General features: G+C 34.9%; 1 protein-coding gene and 1 pseudogene across 6 annotated transcripts in view; both read right to left on the bottom strand.

Annotated features, from left to right (window-relative positions):
- The window catches only part of TCF12 (transcription factor 12), a 366824-nt gene that overhangs the window by 214305 nt on the left and 125975 nt on the right, over positions 1-26544 (bottom strand). For 5 of the 6 annotated variants that reach the window (XM_037053967.1, XM_037053964.1, XM_037053968.1 and 2 more), the window contains one exon: positions 14038-14111. In XM_037053967.1, coding sequence (XP_036909862.1) covers positions 14038-14111 — 74 coding nt within the window. Of the gene's footprint in view, positions 1-5729; positions 5790-14037; positions 14114-26544 lie in introns of those variants that run through there. The other variant, XM_037053969.1, reaches the window with a different exon arrangement.
- LOC118992712 (uncharacterized) lies at positions 21921-22020 on the bottom strand (annotated as a pseudogene).

Raw genomic sequence — 26544 nt, 5'->3', positions numbered from 1 at the left:
AGGGGGAAAAGAGGAGGTTAGCTTAACCTATAACTCTATACCTAGTAAAAAATGAAGACTATTTCAGATACATGGAAGATGAAAAACTTCATAACAACCAGACCTATACAATGAGGAATATTAAAGTAAGTCCATTAGTCAAAAGGAAAGTAATACCAAAAAGAAATATAAATCTACACTAAGAACTACTCTGATCACAGAAGCATGTTTTCTAATCACAGAATTAAATTAAATATGAGTAATAAAATATCTCTAGAGAATCCCCAAATATTTCAAAATTAAATCTATTCATTTGTAAATAATTCATGGGTCAAGGAAGTACTAAATTGGAAATTTATAAAGTATTTTAAATTGAGTAAAATGAAAATACAACATAACAAAAACTGTGGGATGTGGGTAACATCACTGTCAGAGAAAAACTCACAGCACTAAAACGCCTATTAGAAAAGGTGAGTGGCCTCAAATCAGTGACCTCAACCTCCACCTTAAGAAATCAGAAAAACAAGCCCTGGCTGGCGTAGCTCTGTGGATTGAGGGCGGGCCTGCGAACGAGACGATCGCGGTTCAATTCCCAGTCAGGGCACATGCCTGGGTTGCAGGCCGGTTCCCTGCAGGCCAACTCCCAGCAGGGGACGCACGAAAGGCAACCATACATTGATGTTTCTCTCCCTCTCTCCTTTCCCTCTAAAAATAAATAAATAAATAAAATCTTTAAAAAAAAAGAAATCAGAAAAACAAAGGGCAAATTAAACTCTAAGTAAGGGTAAGGGTCAAACACATGAAAAAAATACAAACAAGCAAAGAACAATGAAACAAAAAATAAGTTCTTTGAGAATGTCAGTAAAATAGATTAAACCTCTAGCCATACTGACGAGGAAAGAGGAAACAATTCCTTGGTAGCAGGAATGAGGATGGTACAAACTCTAAAATGGCCCCACAGTCTGTCTCCTGGTACTCACACCCACATGTAAACCATTCCTCTTGAGTGTGAGCTGGCCTAATAACTTGCTTCTTACCAATAAAATATGGCAAAGTGATGGGATGTCATGTCTATAATTATGTTCCATAATACTGTGTCTTCTATCTTGCTAGCAGACCCCTCCCCTGCTGGCTTTGATGAATTAAGCTGTTATGTTGAAAAGACCTAATTGGCAAGATGATGCTGAGGGCAGCTTCCAGCCAACAGTTAACAAGGAACTATGGCCCTCAGTTCAAGAAACCAAAAGGAACTGAATATTGCCTTAAAAAAAAACACATGAGCTTGGAAGCATATGCTTTCCAAATCAGTGTTTCAAATGGGACCCCAGTTCTGGCCAATACCTTGCTTACAGCCATGTAAAAGATCCTGAAGCAGAGGACAAAGATAAAACTATGCCAAATTCCTCACCCACAGAAACTGAGAAAATAAATGTATGTTATCTTAAGGAACTAAGTTTCTGGTTATTTGTTAATGTAGCAAGAGATAACTAATACAAATATTTAAGAGATAAAAATATTTTAATAACTTTATGCCAATAAATTCAAGTTAAATAAAACAATCACTTTTCTTAAAATCACAAACCTCACTCAAAAAATAACTGGAATAGTCTTTTATTAAAAAGTTAAATTTGTAAGTAAAAATCATCCCCCCAACAAAACTCCAGGCCATATATCTTCACTGGTAAACTCCCATTCATTGAGGCCAGTATTACTATGATACTAAATTCTGACAAAGACATTACAAAAAACAAATTCTGGCAGATCAGTATTACTCAAATATAAAAATTCTTAATAACATTTTAAAAAATCTAATTTAATAATACTTAAAAGGAAAATATATAATAACTCGGTGTTATTTATCTCAGGAATACAAGGCTGGTTTAAAATAAAAAACAGCAATCAATACAATTCCCACAGTAACACATTAAAAAAGAAAACTATATAAGCATCTCCATAGATGCAGAAAATCTAACATCCATTTTTGATAAATACTCAACAAAACAGGAATAAAAGGGCACTTCCCTAATCTAATAAGGCATATGAATGAAACCTACAGCTATATCATACTGAATGGTGGAAGACTGTTTTTCCAAGATCAAGAACAAGGCAAAGCTATCTACTCTTACTCCTTAATTCAGCATTATACAAGAAATCATACCAACTCAATAAGGGGAAAAACTCAGATTGAACAGGAAAAATTAAACTCTCATTGTTCACAGAAGACATACTATCCAAATAGAAAATACTTCAGCATGTACCAAAAGATATTCTAGCTAGTGAGTTTATTTGCAAGGTGCAGGATATGAGGTCAATATACAGAAATCTACAGCAGGATATAAGGTCAATATACAGAAATCTATACCATTTGAAATTAAAAATGTAATCATAAGAACATTAAAAATTTAGTTATAAACTGAATAAAAATTGTGCAAGATGGATTCAGTGAAAACTATAAAATATTACTAAGAGAAATTTAAAAAGATGTAAATGGAAGAATATAACACATTCATGGATCAGAAGGTTCCCCATTGTTAAAGTATCAATTCCCCTTACACCAATCTACAGACTCAACACAATCCTAATCAAAATCCAGAAGACTTCATAGAAACTGATACACCGGGTTTAAATATTTTAATTTATATGCAAAACACCTAAGCAGGCCAAACAAATTTGAAACCAAATTAACAGGCTGGAAGACACATATTACCTCATATTCAAATTTATTTTAAAGGTACAGTAATAAAAACAGTGGTAAAGGTACAGTAATAAAGGTATAGTATTGGTGTTTTGATAAACCAATGGAACAGAGTCAAATAGAGTCAAAAACTGACCCCAACATATATGTCAATTGATTTTCAGAGTAAACAGGGAATTCAATGAAAAGGGAATTCAATGAAAATAAGAATAATCTCTTAAACAATGGTACCAATAAAATCAAACCCTTACTTCACACCTTATTCAGAAATGAAATTCAAATGGATCACAGATATAAATCAATAGTTAAATGTATGAACTGTCTAATGTAGTATTTCTTGAGATTGTTACTAACATTCATATTCAATTCCTAAGTGACATAGAAGGACTGTGTTGTTGGGGAAATATGTGGGAAGTATATTCTATTCCTTTCTTAAAGATTCATAATTTATAATAACATTAAAAACAAAAATTTAATACCAACAAAGAACTCTGTTTATGGACCGTGGACTGCTGAATTCATAAATTATTTATTAATATGTATCCTATTAAGCACAGTTTAAGAAATTATAATCTTGTTCAAAATTTTTGTTTTACATGTTAGGTACTAATATCCAGAATAAGTAACTAATTTGACCAAGTTCACTTGTCTAATTGAAGAAGCCTCTGGGCTTAAGTCCTCTGTTTTTTGTATTACAAAACAGATAATCATTTCACTTGGTATGCCCTTGAGGTTTCATAAGTAAGTACTGCTTTTATTTCTGTGCTTCTATTCTCCCTGGGCCATCATTATTAGAACTTTTATCTTTCTACAGTATAATAATTTGTTTTCCTCATGAGAATGGGCACTACTTTTGCCCAGGGTATGTGAACTAATAATTTTTGTTTTGCCCAACTAATTCCAGTGAGCATAAATAGTGGAATCTCAATAAAAGCTTCATGAATAAAAAAGTAGAAGAAAGAATGTGAACACCCCACAAACAAGAGTACAAAAATCCAAAGGAAGACTGTATGATTCCAAAATGGGAAGAAAGATACTGAAGAAAAGTTATCTAAAAGAATAAGGTAGAGTTAGTGGCAAATCAAGAACAATATTTACAGAGCACTACCTCAGAAAAGTATAAACTAAATGAGATATAATGGTATCACCAATGTAAAGATGATATTTGGTTCAGGACAGACAATACTTTATTGTTTAATCACTTAATTTTCTATACTAAACAACAAGAATATATTCTGTCCCATGCAAAATCCAGCACATTGATTATTACATAAAACTACAACCAAATAATTATTTCATTTGATAGCACAAAGGATTAAGTGTCAATCAGTGTATTGAAGGAAAACTTTCCAAGCTTGTTATTCTTAGAAAATGACAACACCATATGACAACATAAAATATACGACAACAAAAGTACACTACAAAAGAAACTAAAATTAACTGATTATGCTGTATTTGACTACATAATCTCATTTAGGTCTTATAATTGTTGATGTAAATATCCTTTGAAACTGAAACCTCTTCTTTTAGTCTACATCCTTAAGAATCTGGGTTACCTATTTCCCCCCAATAATTTTACATTCCAAGATCTGTGATGCAATAAACTTTTCCAATAGTTTCAGTTTTGTATACATAATTTATTTTTCCTGATTAATAGAATCTATTTGTGAGTATTTAAAAAGTGTAGTAGTCTCTCATCTTGTTTAGGACTTACTCCAGGAATTCAAAACAGCTTTCTCCCTAAGGAGCATCCAAGACTTGTAAAATTCCTGACATGGTTTTGTAAGGGATCTGTATGCTTTTCACGAGACAATGTAAAATGAGAAACACATATACTACTTAAATTCCAGATATTGTACTAAATACTTTATAAAACTTCCTCAATTCTTACGCATTTCTTTTGCAATAAATCTCTCTGGAGGTAAGAAAGCTGAGGCTCAGAAATTATTTATCTTTTCCAAGGTCAAATATGATAAAACCAGAAAGCAAACTTATCTGATTTATTACATGGCTCTGTTTTTTTACATATAAAAGTGATTAGTATTTTTGTAAGAAATAATGATAATTCCATCATGTTACAACTTCTACAGTATCTATCTTTAAAGTCCTTGACAAGTAGAAATAACAACTGTTTTGGGGTCTCTTTTATACTTTGGCAAGTATAATATGGTAGAAAAGGACAGTAATTTACAGTTGTATTAGTCTTAGTTATTTAATATCTGGTTAAGTTTTCTACATCTCTTAAGCCTAACTTTCCTCAAACTTTAAAATGTACAGGATTTTAAAAATGATTTGTTACTGGGTTGAGACTTAGGGTAGCTGACATGTGAAAAGTTTTAAACTATATTGTGACAAATGCTAGTTATGATTATTGTTATTAATAAAAGGTTAAGCATGCCTAAAAATACATTTAGCTCAAAATCTGTCCTCAATTATTTCCTAAGTTTAGAGGAAATAATTTAAAAGCTGCAGAAAGTAAGACCTCAACAATTACAAAAAGGGACACAAAAGAGACTCGAACATTTGTTTTGACTTCTACTTATTAACTTCAAAGACGACTGTTTAGAAAAAGGAGAGAATTGCTATTTCATAGGCATAGAAAATTAGAAAAATTCACAGTGAGGTGAAAAACTGGTGCAAAGGCTCTTTTCAAAAGACTTGTATTAAAGCATCTCAACAGGCACTGTCCTTGGAAGAATGGCTATACTGAAGAAATGAGTTTGACTGGCTTAACATGAACCCTGGACAATCAGATAGGCACGTGATTCTTTCATTTTAAATATCAATTGGCAAGAGATTCAAAGGAGCTTGTATCATCTTAACTCAATTATTTTCTTATCCAAGAACATTAAGATTACAATATACAGGCAGGTGCTATTTTGAACGCAACCAAGTGTTACAAATATTTCCCTCATAGGTTTATTTAACTCTAACTTTAAAATACACCCTTTTCTTACCCACAGTTTTCTTCACATTCACAACATTCAGAAGGAGCAGTTACATAACAAAACAGAGATTAATGGGAACACAGATGCAATACATAGAAAACACTTACTTTAATTCTGTCCCTCCTGTCCTGCTTTGCTATTTAACTGCTTCATCTCGTGTTTTGTACCTGAGATCAAGAGGCATAAAATACTATTTCAAAATTTGTGTGTCCTTTCTAATTATTGCATTTGAACTTCTCCTAGCTGTAAAACCTACACCACTTTCCCCTTTAAAAATAAAAAGGAAACAATAAACAATCTAGAGAAAGGAAATATCTGTCTAAAGGAGAGTAACACTAATCTTTACTGCACATCAATGCTAACAAAATGAAGGTCCGTAGGTAAACTATTTTATTTAATTTTTATTCACACAGCTAGATTTTCCCATTTATAAGGGAAACTATCAAAATCAGATAATCTGGTAGCTGGATAACACAACCACATTAACCTTTCAAAGCTTAAATAAAACATGTGGAGTTTAATTTGGCAGTCATCATTCTGGGGGCAGTACATCTATATGGTTTTATACCTTCCCCAGTTTCCAAGTATGTCAGTTTTTTCCTTTTGTGAAATTTCTCTTCTTTCCATTATTTTGTGATCTTGATCCTACCATCCCAATGCAAGTTTCAGCTCACAGCAAGTGGGACTGTATAGTAACATCTTACCAGATCATCTTATTTTTTATCATTCTTTTACTTTGGTTCTGTTCTCCATACCACAACATATTGATTTTAAAACACTATGTGTCATTACCTGTGTAAAAGTATATTTTTAACTGGCACTCTACTTCCCAAAGAATGTACTATATTTCTTCTATACAAAGGTTCCTTGCCTTTTCACATTATTTACCTACAAAGCAAACTATTTTACTATGTACTGAATTTTGTGATTTGGGAGGAATCTGTACTTGTGGTCTCATCATTCCACATTTCCAGAAAGTTGCCTTCACTTCAACCTTATTCATGTTGTACAAATACTATCTGTCCTATAATATTCTACTCAAACACTTCCTCTTCTATTAAAATCTTTTCCTGACCACCCAAAGTAATCTTGCCCTCTCCTGTAATCTCACTGTTATCAATGAAATTAATGTGGTAGTTAACTGTTTGCTACCTTAAAAGAGTTAAGGTTTTATAATTTATTTCACTCTTTAGGTAAATATGACTTGTATTTCTAACCATATTTCCTGAACACAAAGACATATCTTTATTCATGTTTACAATTAAGAAAGAAATCGAGTGTATTTAAAAATATAAGCATCTTAAAACTTGGGGACCACAGCAGGCCAAAAGCTACTTAAAAGCAGGCAGATGACATTATCATCCTTAATTTATGATGGTGGTTACCATGCCATAGTGTTCTGCTGGAAAAAGAAAACCACAGGTTCTTTACCACTAGACATTCCCAAAGCCTCTACTGTAAAATATAAAGGAACTACACACCACGTTCTCCCAAAACTCTGGCCAGTATAACCCTTCCTGGGGTCAAAATGATCTCTGCGCATTTTTTAAAATCCTCACCCGAAGATATGTTTGATTCAAGAGAGAGAAAGAGCAAGAGAGAGAGAGATGTGAGAAACATAGATCAGTTACCTCCTATATGTGCCCCAACTGGGGATTGAACCCATAACTAAGTATGTGCCCTGACAGAAGATGGAACCCACAACCTTTTGGTGCAGAGGATGACTCTACAACCAACTGAGCAACCCAGCCAGGACACCTATGTGTATTTTTATAGATAGCATGTGAGGGAAACTAAGGCTCTGTTACCCCATCCATCTCCAACTCACTACCCATCAAACTATAGAGTGGCCTAGCTCTAACCTAACTCTTCCACATGAACGAAAAGAAACTGAAACCCTGCTAAGAATGGAGAGAGTGCTGAGCAAAATTAAAGAGCTCTTTAGCCACATCTGGCAGAAATGGTCCAGGAGTCCTTTAGCCACATCTGGCAGTAAATGCATCCAGAAAACCTTATGAACTCAATTTCCAAAAGGGAAGTTACATTAACAGAAGCCGAAAGATATATGTTTGCTCTAGTTAAATTTTTATTTTATTTTGCTTTCCTTTAGTCCAAGTATCTGATCTATATGTCTTTGTATATGACTCTTAGGAGGCTAGGGCAACTCCTAAATCCTTGTATCCTCACATTTTCACTTTTTAGTTAACCTGGTTTTATCAAGCTGCCACCCATACATATTCCTGAAAACTGGTCTGAAAAATGGCCACTGCTGATGTTTTTTAAATAAACCACACCTTAATATCCCTTCATTGCGACAGACAACAGAAATCATTAAAATAAAAGACCTCAAAATATACCTACTATTTATCCCTTAATAGAAAGTCCCTCAAATTACTCTGTGCTGAGTCATATACAACAGTTAAACCAAGTAGTTTAAAGCCAACTCATCACCACATAACTGGTTTTCCCCCTCTCCACTAACAGGCTTATGTCCGGAACTTAATAAGGTAGTTATTATTAGTACCAACTCCCCCCTTCTATCAATAAAAAAAAAAGAAAAGAAAAAAAGTTTGAGGTAAAGAGAAGTAACATGCTTAAGGTCATACAACTAAGAAGTAGGAGAGCCAAAAAACAGAACCCAGACAACCTGATTTCAATATTCGAGCTCTTAAGCTCTATGCTATTCTGCCTCGCAATACACCATACTTTCTAAGCCAATTTCTTTTTACCATATCATGTCCAGTGTCCTCTTCTGGGATATCAATTACAGATACTCTTCTCTTTCACCTTTCTCTTTTCCCATTCCTTCAGCATACGACAGAGAATTTAAGATAGTTTTTCTTTGAGTTGGAAATACTAAAGTAAGAGTGTTAAAAAGTACTAGCATAGAATTCACAATCTAGCCAAATCTCATAGGTACTTTGTATCAAAAGCATAAATCACAAACTAGCTAAATCTCAAACTCATTAAGTCTTAGTTTTCTCATCTATGAAATAAAAGCACTGGATGTAAATAACTAATATGCCTTCTAATTTTGAAAACTCTGTAATACTGTAAAATAGGGACAAAAAGAAGAACAATATACATATGATTATTTTGCTCTAAAAACCATATTATAAATAGAAGGGAAAAACTATGGCAGAAATTTAGCAATTAGAAAAAATAAGCACTCGAACCCGATGCAACTGAATGTTACTTCTTTTCCAAAAATAACTACCATAATAGATTATATATAACCTGAAAAATTCTCATGATTAAAATGCCAACTCCTGGTCACTGATGGTGTCTATAAAAATAATTTCTATTAGTACTGATAGTTACCTAACAGTGAATTCCTCTACCTTTTAAATTAAGAAATGAAAAATTCTACCTTACAAAATAGTGTCAACAAGAACACTTCTCTCTCTTGTGAGCACCATCGTAACCCCTAGGCCAGGGTACAAATCCCAATGGCACTTCAGTATTTTGAGCTTGGCCCAGGTTGTATAGGAGAGCTGAGAGGCAGGAAAACCAAGATTAGATGACCCTTTGGAATTTCCATGAACTAAAATGATCAGACTGCATTTCAGAAACAGAATTTGCACATGAGGAAGTATATCCATTAAAATGCACAATGAAATATTAAGTATTTGAAAGTAATAATAATGGTGCTAATAATAGTCATAGCAACTTTCATTTATTGCATGAATAAATAAAATATTCAATAGCTACTGTTACAGTTCATCTTACCAAAACCCTATACAAGGTATGTATAAAATTATCATAAATTTAGACATGAGAATCTTGAAACACAAAGAGATTAAGTAACTTGTCCTAGGTCACAGAGTACAACTACCCAGAGGCTGCAATCTTAAATAATATGCTTCACTACATAGTGTCATCAATCAGAGCAACAATTTATAAGCATAGTAGGAAGGCCTATTGCCATTAATACCACCACCATCCACTTCAAACTTTACCATCTTAAGTCAACTTCATTACTTTCCTCCCTTGATCTCCAAACATAATCTAGTAAATTAAATAATTCTTCCCATATTTGATTATATTCAGCAAATTTGTATGGACTACCCAATTTGTATAAAGTATCATACTAAATGGACTTAAAACTTTTATGTGAAAGTTTTTGTCAGAATTCTGCATTCTCAAGAGACAATTGAAGGCAAAGAAATCAATTTCACTTATGTCCTTTACACAAGTAAAAGAAGTAAAAGTATATAAAGTATCACTGAATCAGCAAATAATTCTTACTCATTCTACTTAGAATGAAACACATTTGCAAATATTTTCATTGATTTGTTTAATTGTTACACATAAATTTAATTGGTGAATTCTGATCTACATAAAATTAAAGTCAACAATTATAAAGCACTCACTATATACCAGACACTAAGCATTTTATACATACTATCTCACTTAAGAGACCGTATGTATAAACGACCTCACAACGACCTTTTACTTACTTATTTCTAAAGAGAGGAGAAGGGAGGGAGAACGACAGGGAAAGAAACATCAGTGTGTGGTTGCCTCCCACACTCCATCAACTAGGGGCCTGGTCCACAATCCAGGCATGTGCCCTGATTGGGAATTGAACTGGCAATGCTTTTTAGTTCATAGGCCAGCACTCAATCCACTAAGCCACACCAGCCACGGCCTTGCAATGACCTTTTAAAGTAGTCACACTATCCCGATTTCCCAGATGAGTAAAAAACTGAGATAAAGTGAATGTAAGTAGCTGGTCCAGAATGCAGGTAGTAAGTGGCAGGAACAGGACTCATACCCAGTCTGGCTCCAGAGTCTGTGCTCTTAGCCAGTGCCCTCTAAAGAAGAAAAAAAATTTAAACTGGAATAAACCATTAACACTATAGTTATTAAGAGAACTAGTGATATTCTCTGACCTTTATATGCCTAATACAAAGTCAAATACAGAAAATATCTGTTTTCGGGAAAAGATAAAAAAACTAAGAAAGGGGCAGGACAAACTCATTAACTATACCCTTTGCCCACATCTAAACTATCCGAGATTTTAATTGTTGATTTCAATCTCTGATGCTTTAACTTGATCACCATTAACACATATTTCTGAATTAGCAGTGCTAGTCACATCACAATGATGTTTTTATCTGTTCATATGTGTTTTTGTTCTGCACCTGGGTAGTAGGTCAACAGTGCAGAAACCAGGACTCTAACTAAAGTAGAGAGGTCTGAGGTACACACCACAAATACTATGCTACGTCCCTCTAAGTGTCTGAAACATGTTCTGTCTCATCTCCACATTTCCTAAGAATGCCAACCATTTCTTCTATAGTCACTATTAGGTACAGTATTTATTTCTGTGTCTGCCTAACAAAAATTCTGCACTGAATGCTGTGCTGTGAGTAATTCTGATAACCAGAAACTCAACCATACCACCTGTACATTGTGAGGCTACTTTTCTGGTGGATTTGGGAAGACACACCAGACACAACAGGAGCCCTGCTAGGGTGACTTTTCCTACTTCTGAAAGAACTGGTAAAAGACAACCACAATGATGAAAACATTCAAACATTCCCCTTGAAAAGCTGTTAAATAAAAAGTTCAACCCATATGATTTTGTATAGACAATGTTACACAGTAAAATACATAGTAATATATAGTATTAATAAAGTTAATATGCCGAATATGGTTTTACAGTACTGTCAAAAATTATTATTTACTAAAATTACCATTTTACTGAAATATATCAAACCAATTTTTAGCCAACACCAATACTTGTTTCTGAATTTGAAAAAACTCAACATATATATATTAAAATACTCAGGAAAATTATGTATTTTGGTTAACTGAGATTCTCATTAACAAAATATATCCATCTTTACCTTACAAAAATAATGGCCAAGACAGTGAATGGTGTTTATTAACAAACCCCCTAAAATAGATAATCTTCCCAGAAAGAATTGGTGAGAAGAGTTTCAGGCACATCCATAAATGTCTTTGCTGCTGAGAAGAGCTCATGGTAAAAATAAATGATTTGAAATTTTAATGAAACATAACTAGCTCACTACACTATTTCAGATTCAAAATCACTAGGATAGGAGAAGAGTTAGTGGAAAAGTGGATTTCAATAGGAACAAAATTTAAGGACAGCATTAAATCACCATTCTATCTGATCTCTCACTACACAGCTAGAAATATGTATTACACACTCACACACAAAATACATATATACTGGCATGGCAGACTGAAAATATCTAGGGATTAATCTTGTTTTTTAAAAAAGATGTATTATAAAACTTTTTCAAAATAGTTTTCTATGTTTACTATGAAGTTTACTATGAAATAAATTTAACTTCTATGTTACTATGAAGTAAATTTAACTTCTCACTGCATACAATACAGTCAAAAATAATAATAAGCAAAAAATGACATTTATGTTTGAACTGTATATCAAACAGCAAAGAGAAAAAGCAAGACTTGCTTTGAAGTCCATCTCTAGAGGCAAACATCATTTCAGGATCATGACACATATAAATGTTTGGTCACATTATCATATTCTCTTCTCCTAAAATCCGCTTTAGTACTCAAACAGAAAGAAAATTGAATGTATTTATACAAATGTTTTAAATTTTTTACTTATGCATTAAAAGTGCAACTCTAGAAAGCAATAATGGTATTTGTATGCAAAATAATACCCTGGACAATCAATTTTCTTTCTGGATATTCACTCATTCATTCATTCATTCAAGCACTAGCTGGTGTGGTTGAGTGAACTGAATGCTGGCTTGTGAACCAAAAGATCACCAGTTCAATCCCCACTCAGGGCACATGCCTGGGTTGCAGGCCAGGTCCCCAGCTGAGAATGTGCTGGGGCAACCAACCCATCGACCTATCTCTTACACACTGATATGTCTTTCCCTCTTTTTCTTCCTTCCTTACTCTCTCTCTAAAAATAAATAAAAGCTTTAAAGAAATTAAAGAGAAAGACTTTTTTCCTGAAAGTTTGGGCTAAAAACATGGGTACGCATTATACATAGGAGAACATTATACAAAGCAAAGTATGGTAATGTGATTAATCAATGTCACCCCAATATATTTAATTAAAAATAATCCAGTAGTAATGAATAGTATTGTGTTCCCCACTATGTAAAATCCCTACTTCAAAATCTAAAGAGGAAACCTACCTTTCCTATTCATAATATTATTCAAAGAATCAAAAACTTTTAACGGTGGAAGAAAATCTGGACATCAACCAGTTGAACTATCCCCAAAATAAAATAAGGTGTCCAAGAGTAAATGCCAAATTCATAGAAGAGTCGATAATAAATCCATGTCTCGTGATACAGGACAGTGCTTTTTTACACTATAACCAGCTTTCTTAGCATTGATTCTAAAAATAAAATACTGAAATTTTTCTTAACAGTCACTCTCTATATCTTTTTGGATTATAAATGACTATCCTAGTTCTTCCCAAAATTATTTGGAATAAATTAAACATAGGCCACAGCCCATCTAAAGCAAAACCACAAACTTTAATAAGTATCTTAAGTAAGAATTTTCAATGCCAAACATAACCCATATGGAGACCATAACCTCCAATCACATAATTCAGTTTTCCTTCCACTTAAAGCCAATTTGCTTCTAGGGTTAAGTAACCATAAATTTTATGCTTGTCTATCTTCTCTTGGTTAATTCTGAGAGAAATAAATGTTTATTAATCATTCAAGATATGTCCTTTTGGAAAACACACCTCTTAACCTCACCAATTTATTAGGAGGTCTGGGGACACAGCATTTAATATTATTGCCAATTTTTGGTCTAATTTTCAATTCCTCAGTTTACATTATTTTAAGATTTGAAAGATTTCCTGTTTGTTCATTGTTGAAGCTTTAATCCATTGACCTTTCAGTGAGTAGTATGTTAGCCTGATCCAATTTTCTCATAACTGCCAACCAAGAAATGTCATCTGTTATTATGTGTTTTGATATGCTTCCAAGAGACAGGGCTATAGAGTCCCTGATATAAACAGCTGATGACTACTGGAGCAAGAATGGAAGAGAGGAGACTGGAAGCTCGTATGTTGAAAGCTAGTGCCATCTCTCAAAACAAATAAACAATACATGAAGAAAAAATGGCTATTTATGGAGAATACTTAGTGAGGCATTCCAAGCTCTTCCAATTTTAGTAAAGACTATTGTAAGTAGTCCAGGTATAGAAATCACACCAGGAATGTTTTCTTCATTTTAGGAGATAAAATACATTCTCAACATATGATAGTTAGTGGAAAGAACTTTAAATCTACTATGAAGGTACTGGGTATTCTATATTCTAATGAAGAAAATTAATCTTCATTTCTCTTTAAGAACTTGACTTCATATATGAAAGAACTTATTTAGCAAATTATCTTTAGAGTTTTAATCAAGGGTTGATGAGCAAACTTACTCTAGATGAGTCATAAGAGGGGCTTGGTTGACCACTTGTTCCCCAAGACGTCGTACTTCCTCGTTCATCCATACCTAAGGAGAGAAGAAAGTGAAAGATATAAATCCAAAAGGATACTATGATGGATACTTCTTTGGTATGGTATAGCAGAGGAGTACAATTCAGTGAGTGGCATATGCATTTGCATGGAACTGGCTGTATATCAATCCTTGTCTCCGAAACGTGTGGAAAATAAGTTATGTCAGAGCATCTTCATCACTATTTCATAAAACTCCCTACATACACTATAGAACTTCCACACCAAAATACACCTTTGGAGACACCTAAATTATGCCCTATTCTAAAGGTATATTTAAAATAGGGCATAATTTAGGCCTCTCCATCTTTTATCCCCATCCATTGATACTTCTAAGAGTAGATGAACCCACATGGCTTTCTATAGTTTAGTAGTGCCACCCTACATGAAAATCTGAAGAATTCAGCTCTTAAAGATAAACCTTAAAAATGAAGCAAATAATAGTTCAAGTTAATAAAACTGGTTTCCATCAGAGCATTGATTATTCCTAAACTAAATCAAATCAACATTATATCAAAACTAATCAAAATGATGTGATAACTAACTCACACTAGTAAAATCTTCTCTAAAACCTGAATCCAAATGAGTAGATCCACTTTTATGAAAATAGCAAAAGAAAGTGAAAATGAGAAAGGATCAGTAACCATTAGCAACAAAACAATTCACTGTGTTCCTGAATGTACCTTCTGAAGCTTTAGTTCCATTATTTCCACTTTCCAATCAATCCCAAGGAAAAGTTGAAAGAGCTGGAGATCTCTCAGTCCAGCCATTTCTCTCTTTTCTGTTTTAAGGATCAGTCTTTTTCATCCTTGACTCCGAAACAGGGTATACTCTATGCCTAGCCGTTCTGAGCTTCTTTTTATGACAAAATACAAATAGTTGTTTTTTTTCATTCTTGCATGAAAAAAACTAGATATTGCAAAGAAACATCTACTAAGTTTAGAACCTCTTTTTCTTAAAAAAATTCCTTTAAGGCCCTGGCTGGTGTAGCTCAGTGGATTGAGTGTGGGCCTGCCACTCAGACGATAGCGGTTCGATTCTCAGTCAGGGCACAAGCCTGGGTTGCAGGCCAGTTCCCTGCAGGCCAACTCCCAGCAGGGGACGCACGAAAGGCAACCATACATTGATGTTTCTCTCCCTCTCTCCTTCCCTTCCCCTCTAAAGATAAATAAATAAAATCTTTAAAAAAAATTCCTTTAAGTCCTCTGTGATTTAGATGATAAAGTGATGTGTTAATTACTTAAATGCCCAAAGTCTCCAATAACTAGTCCACATTCCCAAAGCTCTTTCACAGGGACTGATATATCAAGTGAAGGGTTAAGTGACAAAAAGTAGGAAAAGGGAATTCATTTCCCAAAGTAGAATCTACTGATACTAATCACTTAGTAGGACCCTAATTAATTCTTTTGATGAATCTGTACTTCCTGTATCAAGTGACTAACATATACTTTCTAAAGTTTTTAAAAACAATGCAGAGAAACGATGGGTACCTAACTACAGATTATACTCCAGGCACAATTTCAAATGAACCCAAAACTTTCAAAACAGAGATTGTGTGTAAGAACACAAAATGTTTTGTTCATTCTTGGAGAATTATTAAAATTCTAGATTTAAGAAAAATTCTAAGTTTGGGAAATACCTCATAAAAACATACTTTGCTACCATCTCTCTAGTATCGCCCATGGGTGATTTTTCTAAGCATTTCTTCACAGTCAACACTGTACATGGGCACACAAAATTCCCATGAGACCCAATTCAAGACAAAGGCTACCATTAACCTACAAAACCCACTTACATGAAACTACTTTCTTTTTAAAATAATACTTCCATTTGAATATATAAGATGAGCTTTTTAAATACTAAATAGACAAAGTAAAATACAAAAGAAGTTGGCTACCGAGAAAGCAGGGTCTCAAATATTTGTACACCCATGTTTATGACACCATTATTTATAGTACCCAAAAGGTGAAAGCAAATCAAGTGCCTATCGAAAAATCAACAGATAAACAAAATGTGCTATACATACAATATAATATCTAACCTTTAAAAAGAAGAAAATTGACCTAAGGCTCCACCCTTTTCTACATAAAAGGTGCACCAAGACAAAAAAATATAGCCCAAATGAAAGAACAGATCAAAGCTCCAGAAAAATACAACTAAGTGATGAAGAGATAGCCAACCTATCAGAAGCACAGTTCAAACACTGGTAATCAGGATGCTTACAGAACTGGTTGAGTATGGTCACAAAATAGAGGAAAAAGTAAAGGCTATAAAAAGCGAAATAAAGGAAAATGTATAGGGAGCCAACAATGACAAAAAGGAAACTGGGACTCAAATCAATAGTTTGGCACAGAAGGAAGAAAGAAACATTCAACCAGAATGCAGTGAAGAAACAATAATTCAAAAAAATGAGGAGAGGATCAGAAACCTCTGGGAAAACTTTAAACATTCCAACATTCAAATCATAGGGGTGCCAGAAGGAGAAGACGAAGAGCAACAAATTGAAAATTTATTTGAAAACATAATGAATGAGAACTTCCCCAATCTGGCAAAGAAAACAGACTTCTAAGAAGTCCAAGAAGCCCAAAGAGTCCCAAAGAAGTTGGACCCAAGGAAGCACACACCAAGGCACAACATAATTACATTACCCAAGATGAAAGACAAGGAGAAAATCTTAAAAGCATCAAGAGAAAAGGAGATAATTACCTACAAAGGAGTTCCCATAAGATGATCACCTGATTTCTCAAAAAAATCTTACAGGCAAGAGGGAGCTGGAAAGAAGTATTCAAAGTCCTGAAAACCTACACCCAAGATTACTCTATCCAGTAAAGCAATCATTTAGAATGGAAGGGCAGATAAGGTGCTTCCCAGAAAAGGTCAAGGTTAAAGGAGTTCATCATCACCAAGACCTTACTATACGAAATGTTAAAGGGGCTTATCTAAAAAAAAAAGAAGACCAAAAATATGAGTAGTAAGATGACAACAAACTCACAACTATCAACAACCAAACCTAAAACAAAAACAAAAAAAAATTAAGCAAATAAGTAGAAAAGGAACAGAATCCCAGAAATGGAGATCACATGGGATACCAACGAAGGAGAGGGAGAAAGGGGGAAAAGGTACAGGAAATAAGTAGCATAAATGGTAGGTAGCAAACAGACAGGGGGAGGTTTAGAATAGTATAGGAAATGTACAAGCCAAAGAACTTATATGTGCAACCCATGGACATGAACTAAAGGGCCAGGTGAACGTGGGCAGGAGGGGATGTGAAGGATGGATGGGAATAAAGGGAGAAGAAAATGGGACTACCATAATAACACATTCAATAAAATATATTTTTTAAAAATGAAAAAAGATCCTTTGACCAAATCCCAGAATATTAAAAATTCACAAATGACCTAAAATTTAAATATAATATTCTTATGTAATACAAACTTACAAAATTTGTCATCCTGAGAAATAGTGCAAGCAAAAATGTGAGCTGGTTTATAGACACTTAGAGAAGTTTCATAGTAACTAATACTTAGCTTTCTACTCACAGTAAATTCAGATATATGTGACTGTAAATATATATATCTTTTTGATATCAGGGGAATTGTGATATAGCTTGGCATAACATTTTGCTGGTCTCCTTTTATTTACATAATAACTTATTTATTTCCATAAATAAATAAATAAATACATACATACGTATATATAAATACAAATATATATATTTGGTAATAATTTTGAAACTACAAAAAAAAAGAAAATTCTTACAAATGCTAGGACATAAGTCAATCACAAAAAGAAAAATACTGTATGATTCCACTTATATGAGGTACAAATTCATAGAGCTAGAAAATAGATCGGTGGAGATGGGGGAAGTAGGGGAAACCATGCTTTCACTGAACATTAATAACATATAATGGAAATTCATTTGGTGATCTCATCCTAATGAAAACAATCTGAACATGATTTACTCGGTTTTAGATTGAACTGTCTTATATCAAATGATTAATAAATACGAGGACTTTATGTTGTTTTAAATTCATTTGTAAAAGAGAGTATAGAAAAGATGGGTGCTTGTTACAAAAACATCTCAAACTTTAAAAGAGATGCATGAAATTCTGTGCAAACACATACTCAATTTTCATCAAGTGACAGTAATTACTTCCACACCATGAAGAAAGAGCAAAGATTAATTAAATAAAATGATAATTAATTAAGCCACCAGCTGAAGAGTGCTACATACCAATAATAGTGGATATAGTAGGGGGTTCACAAAGGATGCTATAGAATAACAAGGATCTGCCTAGGTTTTAAACTTAGAGCTCTATAGTTTTATTGTTAACATATCCAGACTCTGAATAGAAGGTCGTGGCTGGCACTGACAAAGGCAAGAGTCATCTTAACCATCAATGAATAATTCTTTTCTTTTGAAAACAATGGCCATACAAACATAAAAATATGACAGGAATATTAAACTTTCCAAAGCTTCAGCCATAAGATCAAGGTAAGCAGAAAAAAATCTTACACACAGAAAATAAGCTTAATACAGAAAATATACATGTTGATCAAGATCTGAAAAAGTACTTATCAACAAGAAAATACACCATAGTTACAATTACAGTAATTAGGAGAGAAAACATTTCTTCTAAGATGCATCTATACCATCTCTGCCAAATATTTTCTTTCCTTCTCATTTCCAGTCTACCTATACCAATTCAGCAATTTTAGGAAGCAAGTTCCACAATTGACAGATTAAATTGGTAGATGTAAGAGAAGGTTTACCAATAATTAAGTGGTAGAAAGAGTTTGAGTCTTGCTTAATTTTCTGATTAATCTCATCTATTCCTACTTAGTAAGATTAAAAGAGTTAATGAATAATTTAATATGGAGATTAAAATGATCCTTTTCTTTTTTAATCTTTTATATACAGAATCGCAAGTGCATGGTTTTCTGAATTGAACCAATTAAATAAAATCCAATGTACAAATTTTGAGTCCATCTGTCCCCTTTTAAAAGGCACATTTTTATTTCATATTTTCCAGTAAAGAATATTAAACTTTAGATATTTTATCTAAAAACAATGGCTTGTAAAGTCAACAAAATGATCTGTTTCTTTCTTTTGTAAAACATTTAATAGAAAAAGTAATACAGCAAATCATAAACTACTATATACACAGCCAATTCCTTAAGGGGCTGGGACCCTAGAGAAGGAATAAAAGGTAGAAACCAAGTTTTTGAGGTGTCAGAGAGCAAGACTCTTAGAAGGGCAAGAAAACTTCGTAGCAAAGTTCAACATCTGGCATTACTCTCTTTTCTATGAAGAACTCAGTTATAATCTACCTGCTTCCTTTCCACTGCCCCTTTCTTTTTTGTTTTTGACCAAAACTGTTTTCTTTTTTTAGTCAATCATAAAATTCTCTCATAGCAGATTCTATCCTATCTCTTCTTTCATTCTTCAAGCAGACCACTATGGACTTCTACAGCTTTTTAACCATTAGCAAAAACTGGAAACATATTTTTTGGGGGGGAGTTACTTTTGTATACTGTAAATACCTATTTCCCCCCATATGGGCCCCAGAAGTACAAAGTTTGTGTACATAAAGCATTACTCAAGGTTTAGTGAGGTTCAGACAAGACCTGCCTGGAGGTAAAAGAGGTCAATGAGGAGCAAAGCTGCAGACCAGTTCCTTCTCTTCACATTTGCCACTGTTAGACCTGTAACCAAAATATCCTCTGACCCAGACTAAGAAATGAGGGTAAAGTGAGAAACAGTCTGAAATCAGGAACATATTTTAGGTACTAGTAGGGAGTCTAATGAGCTGAGAAGGAATGAAAGGAAGAAAAATGATACAAACAATGGAGAGAAGAGTAGTTAGAATAGACCTGAAGCAAAGCTGGTAATAAGAAACAAGTTAGTAACAGCCACTGGGCTTGAAATCGTACCCAGGTCTACCCCTGTGACAAGAAGCATATATAAAGTTGGGAGTAACAGCATAGGGAATTGTACAGCCACCTAACTATCTCCCTCTCAAAGATGCACACACGCGCGCGCGCGGACACACACACTCTCTGCCTTGGTAGCACTACAATAAAATCACACCTTAACACCTATAAATCAGGGAAAGATAATATACATGATTGCCCTCTGCTATAGGGTGATGCAATCAATGATATGATATAAAGAAATCTCACTGGAGATAGCTATATCAGATAACCAAAGCTTTGAATGTGGCTCTCCAATAGTTTCTTTGCCCAGTTTTATTTATGGAGTAATGATATCCCCTTATATAAGATTCAAAAGTTGCAATCAGTTGTAAAATAATATACACCAAAAAACCCCTAACATCACCATTTTTGTTGTTTTTTAGATTTTCGATAGTCATGAAATACATTTACCAATGTGTTTTTCCAGAAATTCACTGTGAAATAGGGTCAACTGAATGTAACAACAAATCTTTGGGTTTTTTTGCTATACTAACGACAAACAAATAAAATAGAAAATCTATAAAAATACTAAAACTGTAAAGAAATTTAAGAGAAGTTAAGACATGCTGCTTCATAGAAAATATATAACATTGGTTATAGAAATTTTTACTCATAAAAACTGACATTCTGCACAATATACAGTTTTAAAAAAGGTTTGATTTTTTTTTAAGCATTCAAGAAAATAAGACTAGTAAATAGATGAAAAGCATTTGCCTTTTCAGGTCACCCTTTAAAATTCAGTGACAATTTCTGTTTGGTAATGCTGAGAATGAAGATTTACAGGTAGGGATATTCTGGTACCAAAGTACACTAGAATAAAGTATGGCTAATTTCAAAAAAATAACTAATCTTGAAAATGACTTTTAAACACACTGATTTTACTGTGCTACTGTGATTAGCCACAACACATATATGTACATATACATATGTGTATGTGCGTGTAAATATATATATTCCCTGTAAAGATACAATTAAAAAGGATATTCCAGTCATTTAATTGAAGAAGAATAGATGATCGAAAAGAAATGACAATCTACCTCTTTAAGAAAAATAGAAACTGCATGATGACCAAAGGTTGAAACTAAGTTCCCACAGCATAAGCAGGTATTTTGTACCTCGGCAGGAACTGTCCAGTAACCTAGGAGAGACATTCTAACCCTAACAAAGCTCTTGAACTGTCTCTAAACCGCTTCTAAACCAGCTGTCAAGTCTCTGGACAATGAAAACCTTCCCACTGCACCTGAGAGCAACTGCCTTGCCCTTCTCCAATCTAAATACCAAAGTTCTCACCTAAAAACATTGCCAGTTATTTTCTTCCATAGAGACACTAAAGACACCAACTCTTTTTAAAGGGTCTTAATGCCTTTAAATGCCAGACTGGTCTCACTCTGGATCAGTCTCAGCAAAATAATCTGCCTACTCAGCCTTTCAGTGGTACGATCCCATTAGATTTTATTTTATAAACACTTCCAAAATCTGACCTGTGACTATTTTTAGCATGATCATTTTAGTCCAAGCCACCATCATCTCTGACCTTTATTATCACAATAGCACGCTGAAGGCTTTCCCTTCTTGCCCCTCTTATAGACTGTATTCTCTACATGGGGACTGGAATGAGTTTTAAAAACAACTCAAATCATGACAGTCCTATGGTCAAAATCTACCACTGGCTTCCCCCATCTCCTTCAGAATTTAATCCACTGGTCTGCAACATTTTACAGGTTTTGCTGCAACCTCTCGCCCTTCATCTCCTACTATTTCCTTTTTTTTAAAATAAGAAAATTATTCTTTAAAAATATTTTATTGTTTACACTATTACAGTTGTGCCACTAAAAATATGGAACACTTCACAAATTTGGGTGTCATCTTTGCATAGGGGCCAAGCTAATCTCCGCATTGTTCCAATTTCTGTATATGGGCTGTTAAAGCAAAAACTACTATTATTTTTCTTGGATCAGTTTATCTCAACATGGCCCCCGGCATCTGCTCACCAAGTATGCTACCTCCTCAAGGCCTTCCCACTTGCTCCTTCTTCATAAAATGCTTTCCCACAGATACCTGAATGGTACCTTCCCTTAATTTCCTTCAGGTCTCTGTTCAAGTATCATCTGATGGGAGGAGGTTTTACTGTCTGTCTTCTCCCAGTACATTGAAAGCTTCATTAAAAACAAAAAAGAATGTCATTTGTTTTATTCACTGTTATATGTACAATGCCTAAGAAAGTGGCTGATACACAGTAGGTACTAATAAATATGTGTGGAAGATATGAATGTATGAAGTGGAAAAATACAGTCCATTCAACAAAAGTGGGGACTTCCGCCAAGATGGAGGTGTAGGTGGAAACACTGTGCCTTCCGCACAACCAAGTTTGAATACAACAAAGGTTTAGTAAAGGAAGACGCAGCCAAAGAACAGGAAATTGAACTATACGGAAGTCTGACAACAATGAACCTTTCAACCGGGACTGGTAAGAGGGGTGGAACCAGCAGTGGAGCAGGGTCGGGCAGGAAAGATCCCCAGACCCAGGCGCTCAGGCAGCCGGGGTAGCAGCGCAGACCCAGTGAGGGCGAAGGGCGGCAGGCTGGCCACGGTCACACATTTGCACACAGATAAACCAGCAGAGGAGTGAGCAGTAAGACGGACCACGCAGGCCCCAGCGGGCGAACCCGGTGAGTACGAAAGGTGGCAGGCTGACCTCGGTTACACATTCTCGTGAAGTGGGAAGGACCCAAGGCCCCTGCAGTGGGAGGCAGTTGAGGGGACCACTACTGCTTTCCTTTGACTCCGCCCCCACATACAGCATCACAACCCAGCAACTGAGTTGCCCCGCCCTGGTGAACACCTAGGGCTCCACTCCTCATACGTAACAGGCACAAACAGTCCAAAATATGGCTCAAGAAGAACTCAAAGCCCCAGAGCCAATAACTCTAAGCAACCTAGAAATAGTGAACCTCTCAGATGCGCAGTTCAAAACACTGTTGATCAGGATGCTCACAGAACTGGCTGATTATAGTCACAAATTAGAGGAACATATGAAGGCTAAACTCATTGAAATGAAGGGAAATGCACAGGAAACCAATAGTGATGGAAAGGAAACTGGGACTCAAATCAATGGAATGGACCAGAAGGAAGAACAAAACATCCCACCAGAAAGGAATGAAGAAATGAGAATTCAAAAAAATGAGGAGAGGCTTAGGAACCTCCAGGACATCTTTAAACGTTCCAACATCCGGATTATAGGGGTACCAGAAGGGGGAAAGAAACAGCCACGAGTGGAAAACTTATTTGAACAAATAATAAAGGAGAACTTCCCCAGTCTGGCAAAGGAAATAGACTTCCAGGAAATCCAGGAAGCTCAGAGAGTGCCAAAGAAGTTGGACCCAAGAAGGAACACACCAAGGCACATCATAATTACATTAGCCAAGACTAAAATGAAGGAGAGAATCCTAGAAGCAGCAAGGGATAAGGGGACAGTCACCTACAAAGGAGTACCCATCAGACTGTCAGCGGATTTCTCAAAAGAGACCTTACAGGCAAGAAGGGGCTGGAAAGAAGTATTCCAAGTCATGAAATCCAAAGACCTACAGCCAAGATTGCTTTATCCAGCAAAACTTTCATTTAGAATGGAAGGACAGATAAAGTGCTTCTCAGATAAGGTCAAGTTCAAGGAGTTCATCATCACCAAGCCCTTATTATATGAAATGCTAAAGGGACTTATCTAAGAAAAAGAAGATGAAAAATATGAACAGTGAAAGGACAGCAAACTCACAGTTATTAACAACCACACCTAAAACAAAAGCAAACCAAGAGGACAGCTAGATCAGGAGTGGAACCATAGAAATGAAGAACACATGGAGGGTTAGCAACAGGGGAGTGGGAGGAGGAGAAGGGGGGAGAAGGTACAGAAAATAGCATAGACAGTAGGCAGAAAATAGACGGGGGGGTGGGGAGGGCAAGAATAGTAGGGGAAATATAGAATCTAAAGAACTTGAGACACATGGTCATAAACTAAAGGGGGGATGGTGGGGGAGAGGTGTGCAGGGTGGAGGGGAATGAAGGAGGGAATAGAACAACTGTAATGGTATAATCAATAAAATATATTTAAAAAACAAAAGTGGGGCTGAAACTGGCTCCCTATTTGTTGGGTTCTCATTCCTCTTTATATAATAGTCAAAACCAGTATCCTTAATTGAATAGTATTTTGAAAATTCCAGGGAGAAGCAGTTAGACTGTAAATGACTCTATGAACTGGACAAATAACTACCTCCAAAGAGCAAAATTATTTAAAAAGCTCACTAGGCTTGGCGGGTAAATCACATGCAGAACTTAAGTATCACTACTTTGAAGTGACCTTGATCACATGCCCTTTGAAAAATTACTTTGTGTTCACTATAGCATCGCCTTATAGTACAGTTCCATGAAAGGAATTTTAAATAAGAAGTGTTCCAAAAGAGTTTTATATACTCAACATGTGTTGGGATATTTACAAATGTGTTAAGAAATTTAATGATTATCTTGAATTTGCTAACACTCTTCTTTTGTATTCCTTTAATCAGTCAGTTACTCATTGTATTAATTTCTACCTCAGCAATATTTCGAGTAACTATCCCAATTTGTTCTCTTCACGTATATAGTACTCTGGATCAGGTCCTGTCTATTGCTAATTCTTCTATTATGTTTCTGTTCCAATCTGCAGTTAACACTGCCAGCACACTTATCTTGCCATAAACACAAGTTGGATCACATCCAATCAGTCCTCACTCTGCTGCTTCAGGAATAACATTCATACTACTGAGCGTAATATTCTCCAAGGTAGCCTCAATCTACATTTGCAGCTTCAGTACTTACCCCAAACTAAATGCTCCAACCTCATCAAGACATTAGTCACTTGCCAAACATGCCAAGACTTGTCACATATTTATATTCTATTTGTTTCCTAGGCCTAGAATATCCACCTTTATCACCTCCCATAGAACTTCTAATTTGAATTACCCTAAGATCAAATGCCCTCCTCGGAGGAAGTGTTCTCCATCTACTATTCTAAGTTAGTCACACTGTTTCAGAAATTAATTTGTACTTATTAAATCTTAAATACTATAATTTGTCCATGTATATTCTACCAATAAAACTTTATAATAAGTAACATATCTTGTTCATCTCTATGTTATTCTGGTACCTAACAAAGTACAGTATTCTGCATCAAAAGGTTAATTAACTAGTTAAGAATACACAAAAGTAAGGCATTCACATGAGAGTATGCTATAAAAATTCAATAACTATAAAGATTAAAAGAAAAGATGCCATAATTACTATTTTTAAAGAGAATTATCATTATTCAAAGCAGCTTGCAAATGAATATGTTGGAGGAAATCTCAAAACTGACCTACTGAACTCAGTTTCCAATATAATGAAGTAAGCTCCTAAGAGCTACTGTAAACTGGGGGGGGGTGGGGGGATATAAATATAAAACAACTACCTAAAGGCTCTTGAGAGTGGAAAAAAAACAAGATGACTTAGGTTGGAATTATAAACTTGAGTGAGTTTCTCTTTTTAACAGCTTTCAGAGGTCAGTGAGTTTTTCATTCTTAGACCTTTATCCTGCAGACAAGTGGCAGCCACAGCATGTAAGAACTAAAATCCCAATAAAAGGCCACTGTCTTTCTGGCTTGAAGAAAAAGAGGACAGAGACAACACAACCATAGTCTCCAAAAAGTAAGGATAGAATCCCAAAAAGGAGAAAAATTAAAAAGTGAATTCACTCCCCAAAACTGGAATTATCTTCTGGAGGAAGGACCCCTTATAGCACAGGCTTCCCCCACTAGGTGAGTGTTCTAGGAACCCACCTGTGTGCCAGCTGGTGTTGTTGTGAGAAGGTGCATTCAGCCTCAGTGAATTTTTTTAAAGATTCTTTCAATACATTTGCCCATTTCATGATGGATGACTTATGAGTGCACCTGCCCACACCATGTTACTCTTGTTTAGCAGTTTTTGACCAAAAACGGTACGACCCCCTAGCCCACCCTCCCTATTCACCTGATCTTGCCCCAAACAACTTTTTTTTTTTGTTTTCCTGTATGAAAAAAGTCCTCAAAAGGAAACAGTTTGCCAATGTGGAAGAGGTGAAACAAAAAATGGCAGAAGCACTACAAGGCATCAAAATTGACAAGTTCAAAAACTGTTTTGGGCTGTAGAAAAAAAGTTTTAATAGGTATAAGAATAAGTACACAATTTTTTATAAATAAATTCCAGTTTAGAAGTTCTCCCCACATATCTCTACCCAAGTCTTTTGGCTGAGCCGTAGAGCATACATTCACAGAGCAGGCCCAAGGGAGTTTGCAGCTGAGGCCAAAAGAATCAAATTGAGATTTGAATTGCTGCCAACCATAGGTAAGAGAGTTTCCATTTTAAGTCTAATCCAATTAATGGTTCACTAAAATAAGAAAATCAACTCTTTG

This window comes from Sturnira hondurensis, unplaced genomic scaffold (assembly GCF_014824575.4).
Source record: "Sturnira hondurensis isolate 20B ecotype Veracruz unplaced genomic scaffold, ASM1482457v3 Scaffold0008196, whole genome shotgun sequence".
Classification (NCBI taxonomy): Eukaryota; Metazoa; Chordata; class Mammalia; order Chiroptera; family Phyllostomidae; genus Sturnira; species Sturnira hondurensis.
The sequence above is the reverse complement of the archived record's forward strand: the minus strand, read 5'-3'. Positions and strand labels throughout refer to the sequence as shown.